This window comes from Thermobia domestica, chromosome 1, assembly GCF_964235325.1.
Source record: "Thermobia domestica chromosome 1, izTheDome1.hap1.1, whole genome shotgun sequence".
Lineage (NCBI taxonomy): Eukaryota > Metazoa > Arthropoda > Insecta > Zygentoma > Lepismatidae > Thermobia > Thermobia domestica.
In genome coordinates, this window is record NC_137454.1 from 1,390,827 (window position 1) to 1,412,844 (window position 22,018).

Sequence of the window (22,018 nt, forward strand, 5' to 3'; positions counted from 1 at the left end):
CATTCTTATCTTCCTGCCCAATATCCCCGACAGTGTAATCGCCGAGGAACATCATCCCTCATACGTGACGAGCTAAAACTACCATAGATGCCGAAAGCCGACTCTACCCGTAATCATATTCAATACAAAAATAATAAAAACACTTACGTAAACGTGCTTTTTTATGTACTGCGTCGAATAGTTAATATAGACATCTTCACTGACATGTTCTTGGGCAACTTACCTAAAACCCATCTCAGTTCTCAGAATTTAGTCTTGCTTTATTTGGTTAGATGTAAATTCTTCGCACGCAGAACCCTCTTCTTTCGAGAACATTGTTATTTAAAAATCTTAAGAAGATTTTTACGAAACTTTATATAATTTTGTGCTATTTTGTAGACACAGTAAATAAAAGAGTGAGATTAAAAATTATTATTATTAAGTGTTTCAGTTTATATTAATCAAGAACTTAACTGGTAAGCTTTTATATTTTATAAATAACCGTACAGTCTCCACGGATAATCTTCGTCATCAACGTGTTGAAGAATCTTCCGCAGAAATCATATGAAGGGTAAGAGGAAAAAACAAGGAATGTCCATGTATGTGCTTTGTCCTATCTGTTGGTGACTCTTGGTAGTATTTGACTGTATATGCCATGCATACCTTTTTGTAAAAATGTCCATGTAAAAGGGGGCAAAAGATGTAACTAACCCTACTCTTCTTACGCGGTTTTCAATATTAAATCGTAGTTTTCTCGAAAATCGAGTTTTGTGACATTCCTTCTTTTTTCCCCTTACCCTTCATTGTTTTTACAGGACTCTTCCTTTCAAGGTACATTTTTAGTATGGAAAGCTACTTTAAAACACACACGGTTAGTTGCTTACCAGTGGCTAGATTTATTTATAATGACTAACTTCTCTATAAGTATAATAATTGCTCATACTCTTTTTATTATTGCTATTTTCAGACGTATCAAGCTTACAAGCAACATTGGTCTGAAACAAGACTTCCTGTAGTGTTAGATGTAACGCCATATTCTTTAGATCAGTTGGATCCAGCCACAAACGTTGTGCTAGCTTCGTATTACTATAAGGACATTGAAGCTATACAAGATGTAAGCGACTACCCTGGCGGCTTTATAGTGAAATATGGAGGATTTGGACGAATGGTAAGTGTCTTGTAACACGAGAAAACACCTTTATGTACTTTTATAAGTCAAATTTAGTGTATAAGAAAGCAACAAACTTTGTTAGCTACTTTTAAAGCGACCATTTTGATTTTTTATTTGTAGTTTTCGCAACAGCTGTTTTGGAAGATTGCGTGCTTTCTAATTCATCTGAATGAAGTGGATTTATACTTGAAGTTCAAGAACACTCACCTATTATTATACGTTCTGGGAAACCTAATCAGATTATTATATTCATGGTAAAATTTCTGCAACCAATCCTGTTGCCTTCCATAGCCAGGCACTAGTAGAGAACTTCGGCTTCAGTAGTATCTTTATGTTTGTAATCACCGCATATACTGTATTATTATTATTATTATTATTATTATTATTATTATTATTATTATTATTATTATTATTATTATTATTATTATTATTATTATTATTATTATTATTATAGTTTAGATGTAATTTAACTTCTCACAATTGTACTCCGAGGCTGAGGGGACAGTGATAATGATAATGAACGAAGTGGTGGAATGATGAAAGTAGGAGGAATCCCGAGAAAACCCATGCACACGGTGTTTGTTCACCACAAAACCCACTTCTCGTGGCCTGGGATCGAACCAGAATCTCATACACCAGAGGTGAGCACTGAGTCACCGGGGCCCTCCCACTTCATTAGAGTCTGGCTGTCGAAGGCAATAGGTTTGATTATCAAAGTCGTATCATGAATACAATCATTCGGTTAATTCCCAGGGCATACAATAATTGAGAGTTCGTTTATCTTCACAAAATGTGCCAAAGTGTATCTGTGTTAAAGTTTACATCAAGTTTTCTTTCTCTACCAGGCTGACTGATAAGCTTTAGAGCTAGTAGATCCTGTACAAGATGGAGTGAACAAATGTAAGATACTCAAAGGAGTTAGAGGGCTCAGTGGTAGAGCTCTTATCTCTGGTTCGTGGGGGTCCCTCGTTCGATCCCCGGCCAAGTAAGTTTGTGCTGGACAACATCGTGTCCCTGGATTTTCTCGTTACTCCTGTTTCCTCCCACTTTCTCATTCCACTAATTCTTCCATCATCTTTCACGTGTTTTAATCACCATGTCCCTTAGCCTAACAGGCATAACGTAGGACGTTAAACTCAAAGATTTCATTTACTCAAAGGAGTTCATTCGACAAATATTTAAATATTTGGACAAGATCTCCCTGGGAACAGATTTGAAACCACTGTTTAAGAATTTTTTTCCTTCAAGTTTTATTTGTTCTATTTATATTTATGTATTTTTAATTTAGTGGCCTAATACTAAGTCTTCTTACAACAGCTAAATGCTAAGCAATATAAATTTTCAGGGTGTATAGTTTTAAACGAGTCAAATTTTGACGAGTCGTTAATTACGCCCAGAAATCGTGTTACGAGATACATAGTTCCTAATATACACGTAGTAATGGAAAATTTGCGTGTCATAAGTCGCTTTCTTACAGCTTTTTTTTTTTTTTTTTTCATATCAATAATGACTTTTTTTTTTTTTTAATGTATTCTTCGAATGATACTGGTCAGATACACATTGAGATCGTAATAATAACTAGAAGAAACTAGAAATGTAAAAGAAATAATTATTAGGTTGTGATTTGTCTAAAGCCAATAAGTAACTAATCTCCTTAACTGCCTAGTATTACTAAATTAATTAGTTCACTTTTCAAGTGAGTACTACTGAATAAAGAACTTCAATCCTCTTTCTAGCCACTTTTAATAGTTCAATAAACTTCATGTACTTAGCTGTACTCTTTCGCAATCCCAAAGTTAAGTAACAAATAGTTTTCTACTAACTTATATGTTGTAGCACATCATTCTACAACTTCCTCCATTTACTACATTTAACATAATATCTATTACTCTAACTTCAGCCACTTATGACTCCATTCATTATAACCACATCTGGCTCAAATTCCAACATCAAACCTAATACACACCTTGAACATTACATGGTAATGTCCTTCAATTGTTCTTACAACTTATCAACACCTTGTCTTATTATTCCTAAGTAATACCTTGTCGGATACTTGTAGATAATGCCCAGTCTTAACTCACAAAAGGGGCCGCGGTGGATCAGTGGTAGAGCGTTGACCTCTGGTGCTTGGGGTCCCGGGTTCGATCCCACCCCTCGCCTTTGTGGTGAACAAACACCGTGTGCGTGGGTTTGTCGGGGTTCTCCCGTTTCCTCCCACTTTCATTCCACCATTTCATTACTCATCATCATCGTCTCCTTTAGCCTAACCGGCATAACCGTGGGACGTAAAACTCACAAAACTTTCATTTCATTTAACTCACAAAACTAACAATAATATTGCTTGTTCCTTTATTATTTCCATTATTATTTCCAAATAAAATGTTTACCTTAATTTTTTTTTTAAATCTTCCAGCATTTGTTTGCTTCGCAACATAAAAATGAAATCAAAAAGAAGATTTTGGAAGCAGCCAATTTCTACATAGGAGTAACAGTGAAAGAAGAGAAAGAAGCTATATCCTTAGAAGAATTCTATAATCAACGTTTGGGGAAATACAGGTAGGGAGATACAGAGAAGCTTTTAGTTTATATAAAGAAATTTTTCATGTCATGCATTCGTGTTAGCAACTATGGCAGCAAATAAGTAGTAATTATATAATGTTGAAACGGTGTCGAATAGTCGGATAGATTAGTATTGGATCATACTGGGCTAAAATATATCAGCAGAAGAAGTGTATTGTTAACTTTCGAACATAAAAAATGAGAAAACAGTCTTTATATCAGAGTTTCTACGTACCTCGAAAGTGAACGAAAGTCAGGGAAATGACAGTTGATCAGAAAAACAGTTTTATATATATATATATATATATATATATATATATAGCGATAATACATTTTAATACAAAATCAAGATGTACGAATTGTATGGTATTCTTTTATTGGAACGGTTCGATTTCTTTCACCTCACGGCTTTATTATCAGTTGCTAAAAATGGCCAGAATTCTCAGAATGTCCACGCCGTGTGAGCAGCTAAGTGGTATTTGTTTTCTATGGCATGGGACACATAGCCACATATATCCACAGAGAAATGGAACCAGTGCATGATGACATGTTGAGCAGTGGCGGTGCAAGAAGTTTGAAAGTGGACAAGAAAATGTGCAGAATAATAAGCGATCAGGCCGTCTTCGCTCCTCGCTGTCACTGGACGACATTACGCATGTTGACGAAATAGTAAAAGCAGATCGACGTGTTCAGCCGAAGAATAGTGCCAGGAAACTTAATAATAATAATATAGGAACGTAATAACAGGCTACTAATTACAATTTTAAAAATGCTAGCTTTGTTCAAATTTATAAAAAAAGTACTTTTGCTTGAAGTTGTTCTGTTATATACCAACTTAAATGAAATAGTGGATTATGTGTAACAATACACACAATGTTCAAAAGGGGTTAAGAAAAAAGCAATATGTCAGTAACTGGCCAGTCATAATCAGAGAGCTTCAAACTTTCAAATAATAAAAAAAAAAAAAAAAAAAAAAAGCTATTATGATCTGTTTAAGAAAACAAGCAAATAAACGTGTTGTGATTTATTCTCTGAGTACGTGCGAAACCCGTTAGATATTCCATCCACTACATTCACATTATGTAAGAGACACGCGGTTCGGATTCCACGTTAATCAGTAGGTCCCACCTCACAGTCTCGCTACTGGGAGGGCCGTTAAACTCAAAATCAAATCATATCAAACATTACGTATGAGTGGAAAAATGATTTAAAAAATGAGACTTGGAACATTTCGTATTTCGTTTAGTTTCTGGAGGAAGCAATTATCTTGGTGTCCATCGTACTGTATGTCCTTTTAAAAAGAAACCTTGAAAATTTATCATTATAAATTAAGTGATTATACCAAGGTTAAATTCTTATTTTACGCATACGTCAATAAAAGAAAAGTGTGAGTTACATATCTAAATGCGTTTAGTTATTTTTACAAGCTATATTTCGTTTTCCTTGCTGCAGCCTCCTGTCGTTCCTTGTACAGACATCTTTTGAAACCAGTGTGCGTGGGTTTTCTCGGAGTTCTCCCGTTTCCTCCCACTTTCTTCATTCCACCATTTAATTCATTTCTCATAATCTCCGTCTCCTTTAGCCTAACCGGCATAACCGTGGGACGTAAAACTCAAAGATTTCATTTCATTTCATCTTTTGAAACCAGAATGTTTCCTTACATTCTGAAGCAACTGCTTTTCTTAAATGAAGTTATGTGATACAGTTGTCCATATAAATATATATTGATTTTTATTGTGTTATGTTTCTATTTCAGAAGAAAAAGTGAAATTATTCTTACTCTTACCACTCGTCTCTTTCTGTAGTTTATAACGTTTCAAAACTAAAGTTTTTTTCCACGTCCCTGGATTTTATGCTCCGACGCTGAGAGAGACAGTAATGATGCTAATGTGTGAAAAGATGGAATGAAGAAAGTGGGAGGAAACGGGAGAAGCCCGAGGAAACACACACACACAGTGTTTGTCCACGACAGCTGGGATCGAACCAGGGATCTCATGCACAGAAGTCAGTTCTCTACCACTGAGCGATTGGGCTCACATTCAGGTATTTGAAGGATTAAAGGAGAAATAGGAACTAACGTTTAAGTCAAAAAGGAAATTCTGAATCCATTAGCTTTTTCAAAACACTTATAATGCGTAGAACACAACATTGATAAAGTCAGAATCACCCGAAATAGCTTGCGTTCATTGAAAGACACAGTGGTACTCCATGTGACCTCATGATATGATAGAGGTGACAAGTAATACAGCATCACTGTAGAGGAAACAGTAAAGTGGAGTATCCTTTTTTCTTCTGTATTTCTTTAAAAAATTGAAGATGAATTTGTGTAAGTTTTAAAAGTAGTTGCTGTTTACAGAAGACACGAATAATAAGATTAAAATTTTAATCCGGATTTTTAAATATATATATATATCACTGTTTCTTGATGTGTTAGTCATTTTGTTTTTGATCATTTCTAAGTTTAATAACAGTAGTCCACACTTCAAATTTAAATTACATTATGTTAAGTAAAAGTATGTCATTTATCTAGTTGATTTAGCAAATTGTCTCAGAACAGATGAGAATAAGTAAATAATGCTTATTTATTACAGCTCAGACGAACATATTACATCTGTGTCGGAGTTCACAGTACATAAAATTCACCAGCGCCATTCAGATCCTCAGCGTCGGACACTTTGTCTGTCCGAAACTTGTCTAATTGAAAGAGATCCGCAAACATACAGCATTTGTACAATCAGACCTCTATGCGAGATCTTTGCTCTAGTCAGAAGTCGAGAGAATCCACAGCTGTTCACCATAGAATATGTCAAAGGACAGATCAGAACATATACAGCCATTGACAGGTAGTGCCTTCGTTTTATTTTATTTCATTATTATTATTATTATTATTATTATTATTATTATTATTATTATTTTAACTGTAAGGTGTTTTAAGTAAGTCATATGCTTATACAGGGTGTTTCAAAATGAATATCCGGGTTTTAAAGCTTTGGAATATTTATTACACTTATAAGTAATACAGGGTTTTCATAAAGTCTGGACGAATTTAATTTGCTTATAATTTTCATAAAAATGCTCATAATGAAATCAAATAAAGTGCAAACGGTAGCGGAAGGATTAAATTTTTAGTTGGCAACACTGTTAGATAAGCGGCAACTCTGAACACGTTGAGAGAGGGAGAGGGAGGGCAAGGCCAATTCTGGTGTGTCGAAAGTTCACCAAAGAGTTCAAAAAGCCGGCACTGACTGAGAGTGCAATCCGAAAGTGGCATGCTAAGTTCTTGGAGACAGGGAGCGTCCTGTACCGTCCTCAAAGTGGGAGGCCGCCAACATCGCCTGCAACAGTGAGCAGGGTAAGGGAAAGCATCACCAACAGCTCACAGAAGTCGATTCCTAGACGGTCCTACGCGAATGTGTGGACGTAAATGGCGCCCAGTTGGAGGTGTGGCGGTGAATGAACTGAGCTGGTGCAGATTACAGGTAAAAATTTAATCCTTCCGCTATCGTTTGCACTTTATTCGATTTCAATATGAGCATTTTTATGTAAATTATAAGCGAATTAAATCCGTCCATACTTTATGAAAACCCTGTACATCAAATGAAAGAGCAACTCAAACAATTTTGTACACACACATGCGTATGCACTGTTTCATCTGTCTGCCATTAGAAAGTGCTAGTAGCAAAGATAGCGATGAGTTGCTGTAGGACGATTAATATTTTCTGGATCATGTCGTCTTCATGTGCCATATCGCGGCGGAAAGTTTATGGACCTTATTTTGCATGGGCTCCACGTTCACCTCATCTGACGCCATACGATTTTCACCTTTGGGGATTCATAAAGGCTACCAGCTGAGCTACCCGACTTAAGATAAAGGATTGAAGTAGCTGTCGCAACAATTACTCCAAACATACTGATCAGAGTTTGAGAAGAACTCGCCTATCGACTCGATGTGTGCCGTGTGACGAATGGTGCTCACATTGAAAACTTGTAGCAAAAACTGTTTGAATTGTTCTTTCATTAGATGTATTATTGATAATTGTACTTTAATAAGTACTACAAAGTCTTGAAACCCCGAAATTCATTTTGAAACACCCTGTAGCATATATGGGTAGCGTAATGGTTAATACATTAACACGGTAACCGGAAACACGGGTTTAAATCCGATCCAGTCATGCATTTTTTTTTTTTTTTTTTTTTTTAATTCTTAGTATACCATAGAATTGGCACTTATGTGGGAGTTGATGTGATAAAACATTTTTTAAAATTAAGTATCTACGGTAAGTTATGTTTCGTGAATCCAGAATGTTAGGATATTTAAGAAAAAGCTTTCCCTTTTTGTCGGGCAGCGGATTTTTCCATACTTACAGACTTCTTATATTACAGAACCATATAACGTATATGTTGAACTTCGAAAAATAATTTCGCAAGTACAACAAAAGTGAAATGCTCATAGAGATTTAGTAATAACCGACAAGCTAGTTCATATTTTATTTCATATTGTATTAGGTGCATTTAATTGTATTACGGGTCACTTAAATAACACCACTATTGTACAGAATGTTTCAAAATAATATGAATGATTTCAACTCCTCATATTCTTTTTTATTTTTATTTTTTATTAATTGATCAAATTACTTAAAATTTTATTATTCAAGTGTGAATGGTAACAATTATAATACAGTAATTGACAACTTTCCGCTCTCTCCTGTGTGACCCTTCATACATCACTCGGTAACCCAGTTCCTCAGACCCGTTTCATCAACCATCGAGTTCACAACTTAGCCCCCTGCGATTCTTTTCTGTAGGGATATCTTGGATATTGTGTACAAACCACGTTTACCCTAAGATGTCCGTGAACTTCAAGGGTGAGTGTCAGTTGTTGACTAAAACATGCGGAAACTGTGCTGCACAGTATTGAAGTCTTCAAGTGATGCACTGAAGACACTAAAAACACATTTTCTAAGGCTTTAAGAATACCGTTTTTTAATAATAATAGTAATGAATGTTAGTTTCTCTAGAGTCCATAACTATCTTTTATTATTTATATCGTGTTCACTGTAGCTTGGGAAATAATCCACAGTATTAATAAAACAAAAATGACAAAAGCATTAAATATATATATTAATAATAATTTAAAAACCTATATTATTAATAGTACTACAAGTATTATTAATATTGCAAGCCGTTCTTAAATAATTATTGATGAGCCATTAAAAATGCAAAGCTGTGTTGAATAAATCTTTCATTTATTTATACTTAGTTGTCGTGACAACGACGTTCCAAAAACTTATTATTTAAAAATTATATAACATATGAATATCTTCTCAAAAATCGATATTATTTTCTAACTAACTTCTTCTTCTTCTTCTTCTTCAAAATAACTTGGTTTAGTACATATATAAAATACTTAGCGCCCAAATTTACAAGTTTACAAGTAATAAAAATATAAAAATATTCAACGTACCGTTGTAATATATATTTGGTGCTTTGATCAGTTTGTATTACTAATACTTTTGTCATTTAATTTCGATTTTGCATGTACCAATTCCGTTGTTCCAGTCACAGAAGAAATGAAAGTTACATGCATACAGTGACAAGTTAATGATTAGGGCTCGGAAGTTTGAAGACCTAAAAATTGTCCAAAATGGACCTAAAAATATCTAAAGATTGGAAAAAAGTACGTAGAAGTAAGACCCAATGCAATTAGAATTATATATTTAATGAATGTAATGCTCAAGAAATACAAACTTCTTGTAGTATACAATATACAGTTTTCTCCTCGGCCCGGGAATATACTTTCACGTTCAACGTGCTACTGGATATGGAATCATTTTCTCTGCACTCACTTTCACTTCGCAATATTTGCAGAAAATAATAGTTCCATCCGTAGAAAAAACTTTTGCTCCAAATTCAGACACAAACCGACGCAAAAAGGAAGTTTTCTTAGGTTTAGTTTTAGGCATGTCTGTCCTTCTTCCACAAACTGAAGTCCAAACTAAAATAAGAAAACTTCCCCACCTTCACCCTCCCCCTGCTGGAGGACATTGTTACACCTCCTCATCTTACTTGTGATTGTTGCAGATTTTGTCTTATCAGTCCAGTCGTTGAAGAATGTCTTATCTTTTGAATTTTCTGTACCAAAGAAAAGATGTTTAAGAGGTGGTGGTGATTAGAGTTAATGGCCAGTAAATTTATTGTCGAAAGATGAAGTGCAAAAAAAGACGTTAAGACCTATAAAAAACTTTTAAAAAGACCAATAAAAAATAAACACACACCGAAAAAGAAAAAAAAAAATTCTGGCCTACAATGATCCAAAATAGACATATATTATGTTAAGCCTCGTCTTCGGGCACTCGTAAAAAAGAGGATTTTTCCTCAACTTCCAGGCCCTGTTAATGATTATACAGGTATAGTGTACGCTGTGATATATTGAATAATCGTAATTGTACGTTTACGAACAGCTTATTAAGTGTTTTTGACTTTTTAGGGATTCGTTGTTAGCGTCTCTGCTAGATGGTGTTCGTGCCTCGGGTAACAGGGATGTTCATGTGAAAATGACTCCAACTCCACGAGGAAAAAGATTAGGTCCTCTCTCGTGTCCAGTAGATGAAGAAGTGAGTAATAATTTATGTGTACTAGAAGGGTTTAGATTAATGTTTTTAAGAGTAACATTTAGACTATAACTCTGTCTATAGGTGGTTGATATATTGGTTCTTTAATATTTGTAGACCTGAAAGACGTATACATGTTATTTTGCAATAATATTAACTATAGATAAGTTGCACAGATGCCACCAAAGTAGACCGATTTGAATGCTGTTATCTGGAACTTGTGTCATGTTCCTCAAACAAAACTGAACTCAAATTGTGGTAAATAATAATAATAATAATAATAATAATAATAATAAAACTTTACATGATATGTTTCCAAAACACAATATTATTAGTTCTAGAATCTTTAAATAATAGACGTTTCATGAAGTGTGATTCTTTGATTGGAAAGTATAAAGTAATGTATAATTGTAACAAATTTTATATTTGCGTGACTTAAAAGGAATATTAGATAGGATTTTATGGATACTGTGAATAATACTTCCACATTGCCTTTATCCAGGATCAACAGAAATCATATGAAATTAGTCAAGTCGTGAGACTTCAAAAATAAAATTAAAAAATAAATAAATAAATGGAAGATAAAACTTAAGAATCATTCTTTAGTAAAATCAAAATTGAATTCTGACGCAATTTGAACAAAATAAATAGAATATGTCTCACGTAAAACATTTTTATAATCGAAATACAAAGTTCATAACAATTCGATCTTTTGAAGGAATGATTTGGTAATATCCAATGGAAGAACGTATATTTTTTGGTATATTTGGTATCGTTATAATTACTAATTGACCATCTGTCATGTGGTAATGAAGAGATTTTTACTTTTTTTTTGTCAGTGGTAGAGCGTTCACCTCCGGTGCTTGGGGTCCCTGGTTCGATCCCAGCTCGCTCCGTGTGGACTTTGTACTGGACAAGTATCATGCTCGTGGGTTTTCTCGGGGTTCTCCCGTTTCCTCCCACTTTCTTTATTCCACCATTTCATTCATTTCTCATCACCGTCTCCTTTAGCCTAATCATGTTTTAGTGATAGTTGTAGAAGTAGATGATGTATTGAAAAGGGCCCTGAGGTTGTCTGAAACTATATGCTGTAATAATCTTCAGGTCGGGATACAAGTTGGGAGCAGTTGTTCTAGTCTAAACTGTTATTTTGAAAGAATGTTGTATACTTTGCAGCGATGAGATCTCTCGGAACCCTGGTTCGCTGCGGTTGCTCTCAGTGTGTAGTTAACCACTAGGGCCCCCAAGCAAGAATGGAAGGCTTCCGACTCTAAGATCGGAATTTACAAGTTACTTTTGTTACACTGTTTGTGACATTTATACAGTCAACAGGTGATTTTTAAAATATTTTTTTTATTATTATTATTTTTTACAGGTTGAATCCCTTCATCTAAAATTCCTCCAGCAGCTTCCAGTGAAGCGATCGTTTGGCGAAATAGTGGAAAGATTTAATGCAAATATACCATATAGTGGACTTCTGCATTCTGTCACGCAAGATGTGAGTATTCCACGTTTCTTCTCGTCTAAGGGAATAATATTTTTATTGGTGCAGTTTGAAAGTAACAATGACATGATAAAAATAATGGGAGAGAAAGAGATAAACAAATGGGCTGTCGCTCCTAATTGACAATATGTCACTCCATATTACGGATACTTAAATTTAGGCGTCTGGGATTAGTGGGATACGTAACTTGCTTTAGGAATGCACACAAGGATGTACAAAAGCTTTTAAAAGACTTTAAAAACTGTTACAGGAGAGAAAGATATTTTCGTGTCAATTCACGTGTGAATGTGAAGGTATTTATGTAGGGTTGACGAAAATGAATATATAAGAAGAATGAAGAAGAACAGAAAAGAATCTAAAAATAATGATAGTGCTACATTCGATCGTCAAAGTATTTTGAATGAAGACAATACAAAATTAAAAAGATACAGAAGTGTTGCTTTAATGCAAATTACTCAATGAAAGAAACGCTTTTTGAATCATTTGCATTCGCGCAAAGAATCGTTCAACACAGATAAAGGTAATGTAAATAGAACATTGGATGAAGAGGATTTAGGATTTAGATTTCTGAGCTTTCGGCATCTATGGTAATGTTAGTCCGTCACGTATGAAGGATGATGTTCCTCGGCGAGCATACTATTCGGGAAAAGGACAGGAAGGAAGCGGCCTGAGACTTACCCGGTATTTACTTGGTGTGAATGAGGAAAACCCAAGAAAACCTCATTCAAAATGGCTGGTCTGAAAAAGCTTTTTAAACTTTTTCGACCGAGTGCCCTCACCGGGAATCAAACCCGGGACCGCTCTCACCGAGAACATAGGATGAAATCGTAAAAGAAGTATTAAGTATAAAATTCAATGAAACAACCCATTAATTCATTGACACGTTTTCAAGCATTTATGTACATAATTTAGGTTCTTTTCAGTGAGATAGATTTCCTTAAAAAGGTTTAAAATTCGTAAGAGTGATAAATGAAAACAGTAGCACTTAATACATATACTTATTTTAAGAGATTTATTTTATGTGTTTCCTTATCACAACAAATCTCATACTCAACCAAGTCGTAATTCATTCTTTAAAAGTTTGCAGGTAGATAGATTGCAGTAAAAAGATCATTAAAAATTCATTGCAATGATGGATCTCGAGGTTTTTTTGATTTCATGGACTGAATGAGTGGGCACACATTAAAAGAGAATGAGGCCTAATGTTGTAACAGGAGAAATAATAACAGACTTTTAAGATACAGCATCAAATACTGGTAATCAGTATCTTTGAGGCAGAAATCTGTGTTCATCTCTACGATAAGAACCCAAAACAAATAAGGGAAAAGCACGAACGATTAGAAATGTGTAATAGTAACCAAGAAACTTATGTCACTTTTTGTGGAGGTCTGTGTCCAATTGGTTCTCACACCGTGAGTTGAATGCGAATGGAGATCAGGCGAAGGTCAGTTGTTGGTGTGGGTATATTCAACATTATACCGTGAACTTGTGTAAGGACAGAGTGAACATAGGACCTCCACAGAGCATCATAAGGAAATGTATGCTGTACGCGTTCAAACAGGAGTCAAACGCCGCTGCAGCGGGGCAGAAGATATGCCAAGCCTTTGGTGAGGGTGTCGTGACTACGCGGACAGTGCAGCGGTGGTTTAACAAGTTTAAGTACGGTGACGAAACACTCGAAGACGCACTACATACCGGAAGACCAACACATGTACAAAATGAAGATCTTCAGGCAGCAATTGAAGCTAACAGTAACCATACATGTGAGGAACTGGAACTGCAATTAAATGTAAGTGGCGAAACCATTCAGCAGCACTTCCCCATCAACTTGGGAAGCACCGCAAAATGGGTGGATGGGTAATACCGACCCAGAAGGTAACGCGAACAGACACTTGTATTTCTTTGCTGTCTCGTCTGAGGACGGAGCCATTTCTGGACAAGATATTGACATGTGAAAATGGGCCCTGTACTAAGTTCCACGGCGCCGTCATCATTGGTTAGCATCTTATGAACCGTTCCAAAACAGCCGAAACCAGCACTTCACCAGAAGAAGGTCCTCCTGTGTGTTTGCTGGACTGCTCGCGGCATCATGCATCGGGAACAGCTACCAGTTGGTCAGAGCATCAATGCAATTGTGTACTGCTAGCAGTTGAGCTGTATTCAAGAAAAACTCAAAACTCTGGAGCTAGCACTTCTGAAACATAAAGGGGTCCTCCTGTTACAGGACAACGCTAAGCCCCACATGGCTAGGATGAACTCGGACACCATTCTACTCCTTGGATGGGAAACACTATTGCATCCGCCATAATCCCTGGACATTGCACCGTCCGATTAACACCTGTTCTATTCCTTGGAGAATCACGTTAGAAGACGCCAGTTCAAATCCGTAGTAGAGGTGCAAAATGCACTTGATGCTTTCTTCGATTCATGGCCTACCAAGTTCTACCGCGATGGAATCCATGGGTTTCCAGAACGTATGCAGAAGGTCGTCGATGGTGATGGGGACTATTTTTGATCTTCCAGGTATGTCTTAGGTGACATATCGATGTTCAAAGGTAGTGGGTGAAGAAGCGACAGAACTTTCTTGGTTGCCTTTGTATAATGGGTACAAGCACAAACTGTAATGGTATAGGGACACAAAATAATTATTAAACCATGTACAGACTTAAAATTAGCAACTTGTTAAGTGTTTTTGCAGTAAACAAGACTTAGGATATTCCAACCGTGTTTATTTTGTTTGACAGGCATTTCAAACGTCCTGACTGCGTTTATCTTTGAAATGAAGTGAATAGAGAAGAAGTTTGAAGTTAAAGTGAAATTTGGAATATTTTATTACCGTAATAAATAAATTAAAAAATGAGGAGACAAGAGAAATAACAACAAGAATACGTTAAATGTAAATTTGATTGAAATTAATGTTAACAATAGTTGATTGTTAAATGTTGAAATATAAAATTATAACAATGTAACAATTGAATTGTTTTTTTTTTTTTTTTTTTTTTAACAATTTTAAGTATCTTTTATTCATTGTTCTAGTTAATTACAGAAAAATATATTACTTGTAACAATTGAATTGTATTACAATAATTTAGAGAATAGTTGTATAATAGTCGCTTTTGTTGCATTGTGAAAGATAGAAAAGACAGGAAAGGTAAATAAATAAATAAAAAATGATGAATAGGAAAGAAAGAAAAAAAATTGATATGAGAAAGCAGCAACTGGCTCTGCACAGTTAGTTATAGAAGGAAAACCTCTTCTAAATAATTTGCCGGAAGCCACATTGCCTGGCTGAACTGCTATGCTTGTATAAGAAAAGCAGTAGCCCGATTGTCACCAGTAGCCTGTGCAATACCTTAACCTAGGTCTTTAATGAAGGGGCCTCAGTGGCTCAGTGGTAGAGCGTTCACCTGTGGTACATGGGGTCCTTAGATCGATCCCAGCTCGCTCCACGTAAACTTTGTGGTGGACAAACCCGTTTGTGTGGGTTTTCTCTGGATTCTCCCGTTTCTTCCTACTTTCTTCATACCACAATTTCATTCATTTCTCATCATCACCGTCTTCTTTAGCCTTGCCGGCATAACTGTGGGGCGTAAAACTTACAATATTTCATTTATTTTATTATTTTTTATTTATTTATTTATTTATGAAATTGAAACCTTGAAGCCTCAAGTGCTGCTCGATTCAATGGCTATGATCACGAATATGTATCTATCGAGTAGATTTTTACATTTTCTTCTTTTCTTGTGGGCTGCAATAGCTCCCTCTCGTGATAAAGAAAGAATAAGGCTAAACTTATATAATAGTAATTGTGCCTATAATAGTAATTGTGCCACAAATCACCGTATCAGTATAAATCTGAAGGTCAACGCAGTCAGTGCGTTTGAAACGTCTATCAAACAAAATAAAGACGGCTGGAATGTCAGAAGTCTTATTTATTGAATTATAAGCCTCTCCATAAAAGTTACGTAGAATATATAATTGTTCGTGTCTTATTTCATATACTGTGATAGTTTAGTGAATAACAGTGTTTGACTTCCTTCAAGACGTGTACACGAAAAATCTATATTTTTCGAACAATTATGAAGCTATGACCCAGCTAAACAGTGGAGAATTTGGTCAAATAGTGGATGACATCTTGTGTTAGCTGTATCATCGTTAACTTACATTGGATTGCTCTTAGTAATAGATGTTTACAAAACATTTCTTACTTGTGTCAGGTTTTGAATTTATTATTTTGGTTTTCTGAATCACATGGTTGAATCATTCTTTCCTCTACCATTCTGACTTCTTCAATTGTATAAAATTTTGATTACACACAAATCGGCTTGTAAACTCCATGGCTTGACAACAGATCTTGGAAGGACATCTTTGATTTTAGTTGCTAAACCTTTTTGTCTTCAAGATAGCATAGATTTTTGTCCGAAATTTATTGATTTGTGGTACTACAAGTTGTCTGTGGAAAATTCAAGAGGTAAGATTTCATTTTTAAGGCTTAATTTTCTTCGCTCTGTTTATTTATTATTCATACTTTCTAATCCTGTTACTTTATCGTTAATTTTGCAGGGTTTATTTGCAGAGAACAAAGAGAAACTAATAACTGTTGCCTTACAAGCCCTTGTCCAGAAGGAAGGAGACCAAATGAGTATTCCTTTGTCAGAACTGGAGGGTCAGTTCCAAGCGTTACGACGACTGGTGGCTTCGAAAGTCGGTTTTGCTGCGTTTACGTCATTACAAGGGTAACTGGAATCTTATTACTTTCTCATATGCTCTTAAGTAGTGAAAATTTTACAGTGTTACGAGGGAGGATCAAAAACTAAGGTTACAAGGCCGATATTTATGAAGATTAGTGTGTTATAGAGAAGTGAAGAATGTGATCATTTTAAATACATGGAGTTGGCAGCTGTGCAGAGTTTCAGCCACCCGCGACCGACGGCGCTAGTTGTAAGCGACTCGTTTGGAAAACTGGTCTCGCGAAGAAGTCTGCTCAGTTATTCGATTTCTGTGGGGGAGACTGTAATGTCTTGTCAGCATGTTGTAGAATGATGTTGAAATTTTGCGACTGGTAGAGAAAATGCGCGTCCACATACAGCCCAGAAGACCACCACGTTATTGAAGCAGTTTCGTTGGGACCACCCTGCCTACACCCTGACCTCGCTCCAAGCGACTTTCACTTGTTCCCGCACTTGAAGGAGCAGCTAGGAGGCCGTCTTTTGGCTTCAGATTAGGAGATGGAACACTTCATGACAACGTGGCTGAACACGCAAGGACAGGATTTTTACCAGGAGTCAATCTTTAAACTCATCCCACGATGCGACACGTGCCTCAATCAATATGGAGACTATGTCGAAAAATAACCTAATGTATGTACTATCTGTTGGCTCTATTGGATGTATAAAATACTATATACATGTTTTAGTGCAGGCTTTGTAACCTTACTTTCTGGTCACTCCTCGTATTAAACCTTAACAGGGAAAAAAAAAAGTTCAAAGATGAGAGATGCGCCAAACCATAGATATTGCTTGAGCTGAACGAAATGGCACGGGTTAGTGTAAATGCTCATATATAGTTTTCAACAAATCTACTTTATAAAACAGTGCCATAAGAGTGAAAAGAATAAATCAATGTTCCAATTGACAAGAAAGGCGACAAAACTAACTGTAATAATTATCGAGACATTTCTCTTCTATCAACATCCTATAAAATCCTTTCAAATATTCTATTAGCAAGATTGACCCCATACGCAGATGAAATTATTGGAGATTATCAGTGCGAATTTAGACGAAATCGATCAACTATCGACCAAATATTTACCATTCGCCAAATACACGAAAAGAAGTGGGAATACAATACCCCGGTACATCAACTATTTATTGATTTTAGGAAGGCCTACGACTCGGTTAGGAGAGAAACATTATACAACGTTCTTACAGAACGTGAAATACCGAGAAAGCTATTTAGATTAATTAAGATATGTTTAAATGAATCTCAAAGTAAAGTCCAGGTAGGAAAATTTTTGTCCACAAGCTTTCACGTCGAAAATGGCCTGAAACAAGATGCGTTGTCGCCATTATTATTCAAATTTGTTCTCGAATACGCTATAAGGAAAATCAAAGATAGCAACCAGGATCTAGAGTTGAATGGGGTTCACCAGGTTATGGCATGTGCTGATGGTGTAAATTTAATAGGGGATGATAGGAGAACAATAGAAAGAAATGCAGAGATCTTATTAAACGCTTGCAGGGACGTGGGTTTATACGTAAATGCAGAGACAACTAAATACATAGAAGTGCGTCGGGACCGTAATACGGGAAATTATGGATGCGTTAAAATATTAAATGATATTTTTAATAAAGTGGATAATTTCAAATATCTAGGATCAATATTAACAGACGAAAACCATATTCACGAAGAAATCACACGTAGACTAAAAGCAGGGAATGCGTGTTATTATTCAGTTCAAAATCTCTTGTTGCCGCGAATTCTGTCGAGGAATTTGAACCTTAAAATATATAAAACGATAATCATGCCTGTTGTTCTGTATGGTTGCGAAACGTGGTCGATTACTCTGAGGGAAGAACATAGAATGAAAGTATTTGAGAACAATATCCCGAGACAAATATTCGGACCCAAGAGGAACGGGAATGGGGAATGGTGGAAACTTCATAACGAGGAACTACATAATTTATACGGTTTACCCAACATTGTTAGGGTCTTCAATTCTAGGAGGCTTAGTTGGGTAGTTCATGTAGCTAGAATGGAAGGAAGTAGAAATGCTTTCAAAGTCTTGACTGGAAGACCAATCGGAAAACGACCATTAGGAAGACTAGGCGCAGATGGGAGGACAATATTAAGATCGATCTCGCAGACATAGGAATACACAAAGTAGAAACTGGATCCAGTTGGCTAAGGACAGAAATCAATGGAGAGCTTTTCTAAACGTGGCATTGAACCTCCGGGTTCCATACGCCATAGAGTTAGCTATTTAGTTAATCCAAATGTTAATGCTGTGCGAAGAAAGAAAGATGAAATCGATACTGAAGTACTTTTCATTCTGACACTAGTAAGACTACAGCACACAAGAAGATTAATAAGATATAGCTCAAAGTTATGATAAGCTCTTATTAAACTTTTTTTTATTCGACTATATGATATTTTTGAGGGTAAATTCTCATGCGTAGTTTTCGAGAAAATAGAGAAAACTAACTTTTATGGCGCTAAAAAAAATATGTCGTTTCTTGCTAGTAGTAATTAATAGTTTTTATTCTGCTGCTTATTCATGAACTGTATATGTACAGTCAGCGACAAAAGTTCATCCCGTTTGATGAAATTTGTTTCCTAAATAACTTCAGAATGGAAGGACAATTTGAGTTCTTTTCAGTAAATTAAACAAGAATGTAAATGTAAGAATGTACGTTCCAGCCTTGAAATTTGGTGAAACGGTGTACGTTCCAACGTTATTCTCAAAATAAATTTTACCAAACAGAAAAACTTTTGTCGCTGAATGTCCAAAAATACGCTTTTAAGTAGTAGGTTGACTGTTGTTTTTTGTGTTCTAACAATGACCCATACACTACTTGCAAATTAATGAGTGAGAACTTCATAACGTGTCATACTTCATATTACTGGTATTAAACGTGTACTTTAGGTTAAGGAATTATTTTAGTTTTGAAACTAAGTAGCCTAACTTACATAAGTTTCTAGTGCTTCCTCGTAGCTATAGGGTTAGTCCAGAAAGTCTCAGACGTTTTGGCCTATTGCCGCAGTGAGCGGGGCTAGTGTCGCCATCTTGGTATCAGAACGTTGCCACACTCAGTACGCATCCAGCTGTGGTAGCATGAAGACTGACGCACAATGTGCGCTGCAATAGAAAATCCCGCCTATTGTGAAGTGCGTTCTGTGATTAGGTTTTTGTCGGCAAAGAACCACAAGTCAATCGAAATCCATCGGACATGCAATAATGAGTGAAGACCGAGTGTTTTCTCACGAGAATGCACGTCCACACACGGCCAGAGTATTCTGTTTATCTTATTTTCTTTTCTCATCGTGTATTATATTGCTTTCTGCTTGAACGTCAGATCGTAATTTTGTAACCCTTAGCATTCAGTAGCTTAATTCCTTAATTCCTCTTAAGATTGACGCATTGAGTTGGGTTCTGCCTCTTGGGTCAGTCGCACTTTTTCATTTTGAATTCCCTTAACATTCTATTTACAAAAGATATGGTATAAGAAGATCGGTTTGACGGTTTGATATGTGTATATAGAGATGTAAGGAGGATATTATTTGTGTAATATCTGTATGCGTGTTTATTATATATAAAACAAATTTATTATTTTGTTGTATGAGCAGGTTCCGGGAGAGCGTAGGTTTGAAAGTAGTGAAAGCTCTGAAGAGGAATGACGAAGGAGTGACCCATGCAGCCATTGACATGATCTGTGCTCTTATGCACCCGATGCACGATGAATATGATCTCCGTCAGGAACAACTCAATAAATCTTCTCTTCTTTCCTCAAAAAAGTTCCTAGAAAGTCTCTTAGAAATGTGGATTAATCACGTGGTAAGTTACTCACTTCAAATAAAATACAGAACATACTTTAAATGATGCCTATTTTTAATTTCTTGTTAACTATTGAATAAATAGTCTGTTAGTTTTCCATGTCAAGGCAAGAAGATTATATTTGAAATTTTACACACGAATTGCTGATTACAGTCTACTAGAAAAGGAACTTTGCTCTTTCAGTACATAGTCTACAGCTGTACGTATATTATTAAAGAGTCTTTGCTTGTGATTAAAAAATGCTGAGAATACTTATTTAGTAATACATAGGGTTTTTTTTTTTTTTTTTTTTTTTAATCAGTGTATTCGACAAGATAGTTGATTGATGTAGTTATTTTAGTGTGACGCGGCATAATGTATAGATTTAGTGATGAACAGTATTATTGTTGCAGCTTAAAATTTGTTTAAATCTGTAAATTTTTATGAGAACTATCAAGTAGCTGTTTGACGTTTGGCCCAATGTTTTTCTATATAGTGATCTGGACTGCGATAGTGTATTGTGTTTTTTACTGCACATGAATAATGGAACAGATATATATATATATATATATATATATATATATATATATATAGCACACTAATAGTACAGGGTGATAGGAAATATTGTGCCATAATTTCGGAGGTGATTCTGAAATATAAAGAAATGTTCATAGAAACATATGTTGTATCTAGAGAAATTCTAGAGAAAAGCAACTTGAGAGTGATGTTTCTTGTACGCCTGGCAACCATATTCTAACCAAAATCGGAGGGTAAACGTACATAATGACTGTGCAAGAGATTCCCCAAAAACCTCATCAGTGGTATAGTAGTTTTGATGCTTCCAGTAGAGCCCTAGTGCTCATTCAGTCCATTTTCGCTCAGGTGATTACTCGCCTATGAATGTCATACCTCTGGTTTATGACGAGCAAAAGTACCAAACAGCCTATGTAATTGTACCGTGCAACATAAATGTTCTCTGCAAGATTTGTTGCGTGTCTACGTATACTCTCATAATCACTTCTCTGTTTCCGCCATGTAGTTGCAATATCGATTTCCCGATTTTGAATTTCTATATTTTAGTAATGTGCTCCGCCCTTCATGTTTTTTTTCGACTCATCTTTACTCCAGAGACATTTGAGGATACCTCACGTCCTGTAAGAGGAATCCCTTGGACCGTCGTTGCTCATATGCACCTGTTGCTTTTTGTGATAATGTCATGAACCGCGAGGCGTACGTTGATTGCTTGTTGAAGAAAGCTCTAAAATTGCCCGTTTTCGGCAGCTTCTCGCTTGTAAACCATGTGGTTTACAACATATTTTTTCATATTTTGGCGTTCTGACTCACCTCCCAAATTTGTGACATGGTATTCATTAATGCCCTGAATATTAAAGTATGTAACTTCTACATTAATTCAAAGAGATTAACATAGGATCGTAGTACGATGAAGATAGCCAATTTGTGGTAAGTGACCTTTCAGTGATAGGAACATATTTAGAAAGAAAAAATAATTCCAGAATTAATTATCGTTTTTATTATTGATATAATAATGAGCATCCGATGCGAGGACTTCACACTTGAAGAGTATAATTCTTTTAGTTATCTTAATCAGAGTTAACGTATAAATCAAATAATAACATTGAGAGAAAGGTAATTGAGGA

The 22,018-nt window shown here is 35.7% G+C and overlaps 1 protein-coding gene across 1 annotated transcript in view; it reads left to right on the top strand.

Moving 5' to 3' along the window:
• The window catches only part of Rme-8 (receptor mediated endocytosis 8), a 132,045-nt gene that overhangs the window by 11,883 nt on the left and 98,144 nt on the right, over positions 1 to 22,018 (top strand). The window contains exons 4-10 of the mRNA XM_081754380.1: positions 947 to 1,147; positions 3,567 to 3,709; positions 6,304 to 6,555; positions 10,200 to 10,326; positions 11,699 to 11,821; positions 16,391 to 16,563; positions 20,174 to 20,381. Coding sequence (XP_081610506.1) covers positions 947 to 1,147; positions 3,567 to 3,709; positions 6,304 to 6,555; positions 10,200 to 10,326; positions 11,699 to 11,821; positions 16,391 to 16,563; positions 20,174 to 20,381 — 1,227 coding nt within the window. The remainder of the gene's footprint in view (positions 1 to 946; positions 1,148 to 3,566; positions 3,710 to 6,303; positions 6,556 to 10,199; positions 10,327 to 11,698; positions 11,822 to 16,390; positions 16,564 to 20,173; positions 20,382 to 22,018) is intronic.